Below are 12,453 nucleotides of genomic sequence, written 5' to 3' on the forward strand. Positions count from 1 at the left end.
TTAGCTTAGCGTTAGCAAAGCTGTCAACTTGCTAGTTATTGATAGTAAGTCAAGCCAGCCCATTTCAACAGAGATTTAGCCGGTAGCATATTACAGCCAGGTGGTATGTCTCTTGTTCATGTTACGTGAACTTGGCAGCTGTTACTGTTCTGCATGCAGTTACCTCAATATATATAGCAAGTTTTTGAGGCTTAACATTGTTATGCAGGCCAAGTTTTGTTTAGAGTTTGGCACAAACCTTTCCATTACATCTGACAAATGGTTACAGGTGGCTGCCACCAAATAGCACAAAATATGAATTACTTTATAATATTGCTTTAACACAATTCTGAAACACATATTCCTATCAAAAATATAAAGTAATTTATTGCATGACAGCTGCCTTTATTTCAAAATGTTCCTCTCTATTATTAATGCATTATTGCTGACTCAGTAAGTCAAGGCAAAAGTCAGTGTTGTATATAATAATATATAACACTCTTCTTAACCTACTGATTTGAGATACATGTTCATCACTATATAAGTCGTTCAGATGCTGAGGTTGAAGCCCAGCCCGCATGTACAGTATGTAATGTTGGTGTGCACAAAGAGCCACAAGAATATTATGTAGATAGATAGATAGATAGATAGATAGATAGATAGATAGATAGATAGATAGATAGATAGATAGATAGATAGATCATCTTAAATAAATAAATGTATTTTAATAGACAAAGATGAGCAAGCTTTTATTTGTTTTGCCTTTGTTTGCAATTTACAATGGTCAGTCACCTCCCATACACTCCCTGAAGGGCTATTGCTTGAGCTTAAAACCAATTGATACTTAAACAAACCTTTGACTCATAGTATATTAAAACAGAAATTGTTAAGTGAGAGAAAAGCAGAAGCCACTTTTTTTTTCTTTTCTTTTTTTTCCAAAGGGATGCAGTTGTGGCAAATGACTTGACAATGAAGCCCACAACACTTAAATACATTACAGAAATCTTAATTCATCTTAAATAATCCTATTAAACAATTTATGGGTGACATAGATTAAGTGATTTTGTTTATACTTGTTCATCAAACCCGCATAATAAACATGCAATGTCATCATTTTTTTCTGAGTAGAGCTTTTTGGAGAATGTCTATACAAAGAAGAGTAACTCTGTTTGCTGTATTGCATAAGATCATCACCGAAAAATAAATAAATAAATAAATAAAAAAGGCCTTGGTTAAACAATTGGAAAATGACCAACACACACTTTGTATCATTGAGGAGTGGCTTTATGAAACAAAAGAAAGAAACAATACTGGAATAATAATTCTGATTCAAATAGACTATTTTGTTTTTGTTGTGCCGTGTCCTGTGTCCTTGTGCCCACGCAGAGTTTAAAAGTCTACAAACGTCTTCAAGAAACTGAAACAAGTCAAGCAGCCTCCGATACAGCACTTAGAATTTTGTTTTTGATACCATCATTCTTTCTTCCCTTGCCTGTGCATTCTGACCAAAAAAAAAAAAATCCTACAAGGTCCAGACTTCAAAAGTCATTCAGTGTGTTCTACAGAAGGTCTACACTTCGGTCACGTTTTCTGTTCTGCAGCGAGGGGTGTAACAATTAAAATACAAAATAGAAAACAAACATTCCAACACACTTGACGTGGCTAATGAACTTCTGTCTCTCGATGTTTCCTCGAGACAGAACGTATACAGTGAGTGTCTGCAGCAATGTGTGTACTTAAACAAAGCTAAGCTAAGAGGATGAATCCATCTTAAGGTTGTTGGTATGGCAGCATTATAAATGATGGATACAACTTAACAACTGTTTATGCTGCTGAAACAGCCATAACACACACACACACACACACACACACACACACACACACACACACACACACACACACACACACACAACTTGCTCTGCAGTAGTATTGCAACACACAGTTATCAGTTTACTAATTTTACTTGTGAAAAAAACAGTCTAATCAAACAACCCTGCAATAAAACCCACTATGGACTATTTATATTGAGATGTGTTTCTAATATATTGTCCACCCCGTCAGGAATTACTTCTTGCTAACTTATTACTTTTCTTAGCAAACAAAATAGGTGTATTTTGTGTACTTGGACTAAGTAGCGAACCTGTCGCTCGCCCACATCTCCCAACTGAAACTATCAGACCATCACCTCCTGAGGTACAAACTGGTATCAGGAGATGAGACAGGCTGGGCTGGGGCTAGCTGATTAGCATGCTAGCTTCAAGAGACATCTCTTCACACACAGTACATAGACATATTTGACATAATGTCAACACTGTTGTTTCTCCACTCTGTCGGTAATGTTAGCTCATTTTTATATCGTTTAAAACGTAAATTTAAAGTGGATATTAGTACCTTCGTGGGGTGAGGATTTATTCCAGAACTGCTGTGTTAGACTGAATTAGTTTTATCGAGGTGGACATCGTAAAGGGGGAAAAAAAGCCATGCAATTGTGTGTACATATATTGTGAATTCATATGAATTCCTTTGTTAAATCTGAACTTGTTGAGTATCACAGTATTAGTATGAAGAGAGTGGACGTTTTTCTCTTGTTACATGCTCAACCGATGATTGCTATTAAACATCCCCACTGAGTTTTCCGTCAAGCTGAAGTGTGACCTCAATTGAGACCTGACTTTGCAGGACTTTTCAAGACAACCTAAAGATCACGTGACAGTACTGTATAATCTGTATTCGTTTACAGAATTAAATTAAAATTGCAACCCCCCATATGCTGCATAAAGCTATAAATCAAGCTCTGTCCTTCTACCATCTCTTTCTCTACTTCTTTCTCTTCTGCTGCAGACATGAAGTGTTTTTGTCGACTAACCTGGAAGTTTGCATCGCCCTGGTTCCCTTGAAAAAAGGCCAGTGGGATTTTACATCAGTTTATGAGTTGATATGTTCACTTTTTGTTTAGTTAATCTTCACAGATGAACAGCACTTTTCTGATTTTTGAAGAGTGAACGACAAAAGTAAAATGCTCATGTTATATGAATTCAACGTAACCACCAGGCTTCTTAGTACACTATACCTTACACACTTTACTATCAATAAATTAGTCTACAAATGGGCAAATTAGAGTTAGAATAGTTTGCAGCTAAAATCTACTCACTAGTCTGCCTTTATAGTCGGACTAGTGAGTTCCGCATGAAGCCTCTTGCCTGACGACCTCTGCAGTCATGGGTTATTTACTGACATATGTCGTCAAACGAAAAGTGAAAAACTATTCAGCTCGTGTGAGCAGCAGACTTTATTTCAGCCATTTAACCAAAAACCCTTTTCACCAAACCCACTGACTTTCAGACGAGGGAACCGGAGGTGCAAAAACACCCCGTCACCCAGCTCCAGTTGTAATCGGTAACACTGTATCTTTGAGAAGCTCTCTTACATCCCTCTCTCCTCCTCTAGCTTGCATAGCTCGCCGCAGACGTAGTAAGGCACTGTATCCTCCCGTCTCGTCTCCCTTTACTTTCATTCACACATTGATCATCTGTCTTCAGCTTCATGCTGTGCGTTCTCCACGCAGGAAACACGACCGACGGGTCGCTCCAATCTGGTTGATTATTAATCTAAGCTAACAAGCACACACTAACTTTGTTTTCAGCTATAAAGTCTGAAACATAAATTATTTTTTTTTGCCGCTTTGGTATTGCTTTTCATCAACTTATATAATTTAATCAAAAATGTACAAAGCAAGCCATGATTCAGTAGCAGTCATTGAAAAAAAAGAACGTCTAAAGCTCCACTAGTGACGCCTAGAGACTGTGATGTTCGTTACACCACAACACTGTCAGATCGAACAAACATGCTGACTGTTTAGCTGTTTAGCCTTGACTAGTACTGTTGCTAAAAATGTCATGTTTGTCTGGACAGTGACGTTAGGTCATGTGGTCAGTAAAGTTAACAGGAAATATTAATGTGCTTAGTAAATCTCTTGGCAATCTCACCAGCAGTGGTCCACATATATTGTTCTGAGCCAGACTATTGGACAAAATGAGAGACGTCTCTATCGCTATCCTCTATCAAGGCCATGCTGCTGTTGGGATAAAAAAAAAAAATTAAATAAAAGAGAGAGAAAAAAAGGCAGATTAAACAAGAAATGCCAATAATGGATTCAACCATCTTCCAAGCATAGTTTAGGGGACTTTTATTTTTTTCTGTTGTCTAAAAAGAAAAAAAAAAGAAGATTTTTTGATAACGTGCAAGCTGATGAAGGAGTATGACTTGTTGTCTTTGAACTCAGTCAGCTCCATTGGAAAAAAAAAAAACAGTTAATCATGATGCTTGCAATGTGAACACTTAGTTAAGGAGCCCTTCACACACAGTATTGGCATGTACAGGGAGTGGACACAATCTGGTAACTTTCCTTTAATTCAATCCAGTACAACTGCCCTATTTGTGAAAACCAGGATATTACGTTTACCACTGACCCTGTCACAGAGGTGTTGATTCCCAGCTAGCCAAATTGTATCAGTCCATACTTCACGGCCCAACATCTTGTAGGCCCGGCACACCCGAGTCAGCATAGTTGTGAGGTACGGCCGCAGTGTGGACTGAGACGGCATCAATAGTGCTGGATCGAGTCTGGCAAAGATTACTGACCCCTGGCTTGTATTTCTAGATGTGAGCCACAAAAGTCATGCCATAACGTGGCTCAAGTTTGGTTATCCAGCACTCAGCCGCGTGTTTTACTATAGTTATTGGCTCTGGTTTGGCCCAGTTGACGTCATTCGAGTCCAGCAGTACACCAGATGTCCCGTGTCCCAGTATGAATACTGTACAATGCTAGCCAGTTTCAAACTCTGCAGTAATGGCGGAGACCTAAATTTGGTGGTGTGTCGGACTAGATTACGTTTGAGACACCTTATATTTTCTCACTTAACATGTTTCAGAAACTAAAAAAAAAAACAAAAAAAAAACTTGAAGACCAACTTACCAAGAGTTTGAAATAAATCATCACCTTTTTGACAGTCTTAACAAGCGCTGATCATGTAAGCTTCTGAAAGGTCAGATTTATTGCAGAGCTGTTGTGTTGGATCACAGCAGGGTTGTAGAGGTGTTTCTTATTCATGTCCACTCCCTATACCTACATGCAACGTGCATTGTACACATGAAAAGTCGTAAACGTCCTCATACTAATGTCTGCTCTTTCTGTACTGATCATTGTCTTGAAAGTCTTTCAGGAGGAGTTCTCTCTTTCGTCCCTTCCTCTCTCCTCTGTCGCTCTTTGGGAACTTCCTTTTTTCCTTAGTTCCCGCCTTCCTTTGTATTTTTTGCTTGTTACTGTGAATGTAGAATAAGATGATGCAAAGAAGTCATCATCTGAGCCAAAAACCTTGACGTGCCAGCAGTCACATATTTTACAGCATATAATCTGATATTTTCTATGTACAGTATGTAAGTCTTAGATGCATTCCAAACAAAGTGTGCTGGAAGATGGAGCAGAGCTGGCGAGTTGACTGTCTGGATGAGGAAGAGTTGGGAGGAAAGGCTTAGGGTGGGGCCTGTAGAGGAGGCCTGACACGAAGTTCCTCCTGGACAGGAACGCGGAGCCGAGTGTAGAACTCATCATTTGGTGGAGCAGGCACCCCTTACAACGGTGACCATAAGAAAAGTTTGTAGGATTGTAGAAGCAGAGGGAAGATTGGCTGCCGAGGTGCCTTGAACAGATTACAGTATGAAAGGGGAGAGTCTGTTGCTCCAAGAAGAGATTAGTTGAGCTGATCCTCGTACTGTTTTCGGAAACAGTCGCCAGCAGGGAAAAACTCCCAGCAACGCTCCTGGTACATCTTCCATACGTAAGACTCCTTTAAGACAAACAGATGGGAAGAGGTGGGAAGGGCTTACATTCCGTATGACAAAATTGGAGCATATCTGGCTCTTCTACATTGTGTACTAAGCTTGCGTAGTAAGCTTCCAACGCTGAGCCACTAAAGGCCTCAGTGTGCTTCAAACAAACTATGTTGTACAACCATGTCTGAGGGCAAGATTCTGATTGGCAGGATGACAAACCTGCTGTCAAACATGAGAGGAATCAAGCAAACACAACCACAGACACACACTTCCAACCTTGTAAAGGGTTTCAGTAACTATTAGAAAATCCAACACACCCTTTGTTTGAAGCACACTGAGCCTTTAACAATCCCAGTAGACGACAGCAAGGATCACACTGATGGAAACTGAAGCTGAGCACGATACAGTATCCCACAAGTGTCTACTTATATTTTCTACAAAGGGAAATGAGCTGGTTTACCTGGCCTGTGTGCTCTGTTTCATCCTTGTTGATGAGATACATCACAAAGAATCTGAAACACACATAAACACACTTTTTAGAAAAAAAAACCCCCAAACATAGCCACTGTACCTTCACATGCAAAAGCCCACACCAGCAGATGCAAATCATAAACTACAGAAAAAACTGGATCTTTTTTTCATGCTTGTATTTTGTTTACCTTGAATCCTGTTCCTTGAATTGGCAAAGTGAATATATGAGCGATGAGCTCAGACTGATTACAGCCAGACCTGTTCCAAGATACAGCCTGGACTTCCTCAGTTCCACTAGGTCTGTCTAAAATAAAGGTTTAAGATGCCTCCAAAATCATTAAGCTGAGTAACTTTTTGGACATTATCGGTACATAGTCTTCTGGAAACAATCCAACATAAAACGCACCACACCAAAAGCTTGTAGAGTCTTCCATTCAGGTGCACTGCATTAGGAAGACATAATATCTACAAAGTAATGGTGAAACTGCTCCTCTGTACCTGGCTCATACTTCTAAAGAGTCCAGGTCATTATTATCAAACAGCGGGTGGCACCATGTCAGACGTACAAGTACTCACATAGAATCACACAGAGGCTCCACATGTACTCACAGGTAGTTGGCTAGGTTGTGCTCCTGTAGAGTGTGTGTTTCAAAGCCATGTGGCACTGTGTCAAAGTAGTCATTGCCTATTCCACAGATAAAACATTTCGTCTGGAGGAGAGAAACATTACAGAGTTAAGTGATTGTCATTACACAAGACATTTACCTGTAAGTCTTTACCTGCGAGCCCTATCGACTGTTAAATTGTTCAATTGTGGCCTGCATCTGGATATCAAATATATTAACATCTAAATGCTCCTAATGGAATGCCAACAGTAATTTTGGTGATTTGGCTCTACTGGGTGCTTTAACAAAATCTATTATTGCGTACAGTAGTTCCATACATTTATATATCATATCTGTATTTCATTAGCTGTGTAAGACTGCATTGTCATTTTGATTGTGTTTGAGTGTGTATGCGTGTCTGTCTTTTCACCTCCATGTCTTCTTTCACTTGTTCCTGCTGGTCCCTCAACTCTCCAAAGGCATCGATGATCAACCCTGGAATGTGCAGAGATTGTTTTACAAGTCAACAAGATACATAACCAGACCACAACTACCTTAAAAACCGCAGGCCTTTTGTTTTACACGATCGACCTCTAACACTACTGTTTAAGTCTGTTTTGCTAAGTGTGCCTTACACCCTGGTAATCTATAAGCAGACAACTGGCCAATTTGTTTCATGAGCAGCAGATATTTGCATCCCATCACCAGTGTGGCCTCCATATGGACACCACACACAGAAGCCCAGATGATTTGTTCTTCCCACAAACACATACCCATGATCTTGACCATCAGGACATAGCTTCAAGATATGGATCTGACCCAGATTATGATGTAGGCAGTGCAAGGTAAGTCTTAGTTCTGCAGATCCTTTTGATATTGACAACAAACCAATGTGTGTGTGTGTGTGTGTGTGTGTGTGTGTGTGTGTGTGTGTGTGAGGATCTCTCACCCTGGATGATGGCCAGAAGGATTACAATGACAAAGAAGAAGAAGGTGATGTCAAAGATGATGCGGTAGATCTCATACTCGTCACCCGCCGGGTCTTCAATCTGGTCACCGATCCCTCCACCGGCTCTCACACCTACATACATGTGGAACATGTAGCACTGGGAGACAGGGCAAGAGACACATAGAGAGGGGGACAAGAAATTAAATGTACTGGATTTAGACTACACCAATTGTGATATTTGCATCTCGCACTGACTGAAATTACAGCAACTTCACTGTAATACTGGGTAACACTTCATTTTACAGGTTCTTAAATTGCATGATATAGGATGTTATAAAGTAACATATTTAAAATGTATTTGAAATTGGCCCAAAATTATCACAATAACCACCCTTTTAAATATATTGAAATATACCTGAGCAAGACTTCATAACAGTATTATGCTACCTTCCAATAAGCAGTTAAAGAGAGTCAATGAGATAGGATAATTGTGGATTGCTGAACTGGTGAGAATGTAAATGGTTAAAAGTAAAAAAGTACTTTATGTACAAATTAAATGACCAGCAAAAGTTGGTCTGAAACTACTTGAAAATGAGCCTTCAAACAAGTGACCTGCTGAGGGGGAGTTAAGCAGAAATCAGTTGGAAGTTTCTTGGCTGAAGAAATGTATAAAATAATATTGAGATTATTTTCAATATTTTATTTCATTTTATTTAATTTTAATACATTTCGAGGTGAATTCAAAGAAATGTCGAATATGTTGCTTGGAATTAACCACCTGCTTACCATGACGTTTTGAGATCTTTAAAATTACATTTTACCAAATATTGAAATAAAATGTGCAAGGTTTTGTATTTATTACAAATACAACAGTTTATAGAACTCAATGATACTAATGTATTTCGTTTCAAAAAATATCAGGCAAATAGAATCCATTTGCTCTTTGTCAGTGCAGATAGCCTTCTTACAACTAATAGTTTAGAGATTTATGTCAAAAGGTCGAAAATAAATCACATCTGAATTGACCTGAACAAAATTGCAATAAATAGACATAAAGTTTTACTGTGTCAGATTTTAGTCATATGGTCTATGGCCAAGCATACATCATTATTAAAGTTGAAAATGTATCAGTGGTTGTTTTCACAAAGGGACTTTTGCAGTATAGTCATCAGAAATGGAGCAACAAATACAAAAAAATATAACTCTTTTATCCAGTTCATAGAATGCTAATGATTCATTGTAAGTATGTAATTGACAAAGTCCTGAACAGTTTAACTGACAGTGTATATATTGAGGGAACAATATGCAGAGAGTTGAGCAAAGGGAAATGGGAGAAGAAGATGGGAAAACGCTAGTACAGAGAGAAAAAGATAAAGGCTAAGAGAGGAAAAAGTGAACAGAAAAGGAGAGATCAGTTCAGATCCTCTCAACCTTCTGCCAGTGTTATTTTAAGGGATTTATTCACATAAAGGGAGGAGAGGAAAGAGCAGAAACCTCCCTGGGGCAGTGGCCCTTCATCAGTCTATCCCTCCATCCCACTAAGCCCCTGTCACCCTCCTGAAGAGCAGGCACCCCGGCCCCTTAATAGGAAACAGAAGAGCTCTGTGGAATGCTATGGGTGGCTGACTATAGGGGATTAAAGTGTGTGTATCCTGAAATTTCCGGGTGACAGAAGCCCCCCCCTCCCCCTCCCCCTCCTCCCCCAACTCCTGACAACACACATCATAGACCCCTTATATAGTATTTCTTTCAGATGACTTGGCAGGAGGAAACAGCCTCATCACAGCTGTAATTCATTCTGTTTTTACCTGTTCCCTCCCTTCCATCACTGACAAATGTTCCTTCATAACTGACTGCACAGCTAAACTTTCCACCTGATTATGCTAACCTGCATTATTACCTTGTGTAAATGTAAAGGATTACACCAACATTGTTATAAAGGCATATTAATCCTACCATCACAGTGCCAAGGCCGGTGTCGTGAAGTAAGATGAGTTTTTGAGTAGATATTTTTGGCTTAACTCCAGTATTACAAATAAAGTTCACTTTTAACTAGGACAAGTCACAATGTTAGCTTATGCTACATACTGTAGCTAACTGGCTTTAGCCTCAATTATAGGCTCTATAGATCCAGATATTGTACCCAAAGAAAGCCTTAAATTGAACTTGCATCGTGATAAACATCCTAGATTCCAAATATTGTTAAGATTTCTAAATGTCACACAAAGTGTTGCTATTCTTAAAAATCTACCGGTTGCCAAGACGGGAAACTAACACAAAAAAAGACTGTGTAATCCTACAGCAGCTCAGCTGGACCTCAGACAGAGCCTGAGGGTGAACACTGTCGGACTGAAGCTTTGACCCATGACTTTCTGTCCTTAAATGGTGCAGTTTCCTCTTTACTGACTACTTTCAATGAGACAGGCATTACTGACATTATCATCCTGAATAGTCGTGAGCCACTGCCCAGAGCAATGAGAGTGAGTAGCATCTAATAGGCATCAAGTTAATCCATGGTCTTAAAGAAGTACTTCATCGCTGGGAAGATGGCCCTTGCATAACACGGGGCTGTCTCAGCAGTAGAAAGACAAATGATTTTAAAAGCGGTACTACATGAGTAGGGAAAACTGAGGAAAAAAGTCTTTGGTTCATGAAAACCTACAACAGCTAGAAAAAAGTGCAGATTTTATCTTGAGATTATTTCCTTGATTTGTCACCAGAAACTCTCAGCTCCCATCAAGCTATTGGTCCACATCATAGTGTTTTATCTATCACACTTTGTCTGTCACTACTGCTGTCTAAACATATATCACAACTGTTTTTTTCAATCTGTTACATCAGGTCATCAGGCTTTATGTCATTATACCAATGTTAACTGCATTTGCCATTTAAAGCAGAACAAGTCTGACTGCGGCACAGCACCTGAAAGCAAAACACTTGTCATACTCACTGTCAACATGTCGTCACACTTCATGTCCGGCAGTTCTCCATCTTCACCCTTGTTGTAGAACTTCCTGAAGAAGTTGAAGGCCACTACTGTGTAGAGGTACACCACCACTGCTAACAGGCCAACTGTTAACACCAGCTGGTAGACAGGAGCAAAGACAAGGCTGATCAAGAGTCTGGACAGACAGAAAACATCACCAATACAACATCCATAACTAGTGGAAAACTAACAGTCAGCATTTTTGTGCACTGAAAGTGAGATGGTCTGTACCTACACTCAATAGAAAGTGGTGTATAATGGTTGACCTTTCTATCAGAACATTAAGAATGTACAGTAGTTGCTGGTAGGTATTTGTTCAGGTGTTAAAACATGAGAGCAGTTGATTTTTGAACCTGTTTGCCATTGTGTGTGACTGAGGACAAAATGGTGCGCAGTGTCTTGAAGCCCATGGCGATGTCAAGCAGATGGGCAGCAAAGAAGAAGTTGTTATAGTGACCCAGGATGGACATGGTCATATACCAGGCCAAATACAGGAAGGACTAGAGGGACAGAGAGACACAGAGGTCAGACAATGTAGACTGTTACAGATACGGACAAATGCGGAAATCAATATTCAATTTATGGTGGAGAAACCAAACACTGGCTATGGCACACTTGACCAAAGTGTGCTAAAAAGTAAGCCCTGCATTATTAAGACTGAACTTAAATAATGCTATATTATGTATTTCGATGGTTTGCTCTGTCCATACACAGGTAATAAATACATAATTGCCAAAATTATTTCATATTCTGCTAGAAAACCACATGAGTAACAGCTAAAACCTTTTTCAATAAAAGTAGTGTAAGGCAACTGAAGTTGAAATAAAAATTAAAATGCAATTTACTGATAGTGTGGTTAGTGTATATCAGAAATCATTATCAATAAATCATGTCTGCAAGGCATGGTTCAATATTTTATGATCATATACAAACTGTTGAATTTTTGTATTTTTGTAATTTGTAGTAATATCGCTTTCTAATATAAAAAAAACCAAACTTTTCATGAATGAAAACCTGTGGCAATGCAGTGGTCGTGATCATGATAATATTTAAATTCTGAAATACAAAAGAAAAAATTTGGAAACACTTTTTGTGAAACAGAAATTCTTCAGTTAATCCACATGGTGGAGCCAGACGTGGTTGGTGAGGGATTTAGGGCTTCTCTGTACTTACATTGTCTGTGAATACAACCCCCAGCTTCCAGATCTGGTACTTGACATCGATGGAGTTCAGCCTGAGAACAAAGAGAGAAGAGGATGATCCTGGAGGATGATGTGTAGTAACATATGACTGGGGGACTTTCTGTGCTTGGTTGAGCCTCAGACAGACCTTAATTTCAGGCTCACTACAAATCCTGCTAGTTAAACCTGATACCATCAACGCCCGTTCTCACTGCAAGTAAGTACAGACCAGCCTGTTAGGCATTATTCATAAGTATCAAAAGGAAGGTTGATTTATACTCAGGTTATAGCTGCAATTCTGCCTCTTCATATTGTCACAGGTGATTGTGCTAATTTGGAAGAAGAATCTGTCCAGTGAATGATTTTACAATTTCAACGATATCTGAAATGAGCACAGGGTTTTTCATATACATACCCATACATTACATTTAGTTTAATGCCATAAATGAC

General features: G+C 39.2%; 1 protein-coding gene across 7 annotated transcripts in view; it reads right to left on the reverse strand.

Annotated features, from left to right (window-relative positions):
- Positions 1-701: 701 nt before the first annotated feature.
- The window catches only part of ryr2a (ryanodine receptor 2a (cardiac)), a 148,701-nt gene continuing 136,949 nt past the window's right edge, over positions 702-12,453 (reverse strand). For 4 of the 7 annotated variants that reach the window (XM_037081049.1, XM_037081048.1, XM_037081050.1 and 1 more), the window contains 8 exons: positions 11,996-12,056; positions 11,176-11,322; positions 10,787-10,921; positions 7,837-7,993; positions 7,318-7,382; positions 6,892-6,992; positions 6,272-6,323; positions 702-5,825 (listed from right to left, as the gene is read on the reverse strand). In XM_037081049.1, coding sequence (XP_036936944.1) covers positions 5,730-5,825; positions 6,272-6,323; positions 6,892-6,992; positions 7,318-7,382; positions 7,837-7,993; positions 10,787-10,921; positions 11,176-11,322; positions 11,996-12,056 — 814 coding nt within the window. In that variant the 3' untranslated portion in view covers positions 702-5,729. The remainder of the gene's footprint in view (positions 5,826-6,271; positions 6,324-6,891; positions 6,993-7,317; positions 7,383-7,836; positions 7,994-10,786; positions 10,922-11,175; positions 11,323-11,995; positions 12,057-12,453) is intronic. The other 3 variants (XM_037081047.1, XM_037081046.1, XM_037081045.1) reach the window with 1 other exon arrangement.

This window comes from Acanthopagrus latus, chromosome 20, assembly GCF_904848185.1.
Source record: "Acanthopagrus latus isolate v.2019 chromosome 20, fAcaLat1.1, whole genome shotgun sequence".
Taxonomy (NCBI): Eukaryota; Metazoa; Chordata; class Actinopteri; order Spariformes; family Sparidae; genus Acanthopagrus; species Acanthopagrus latus.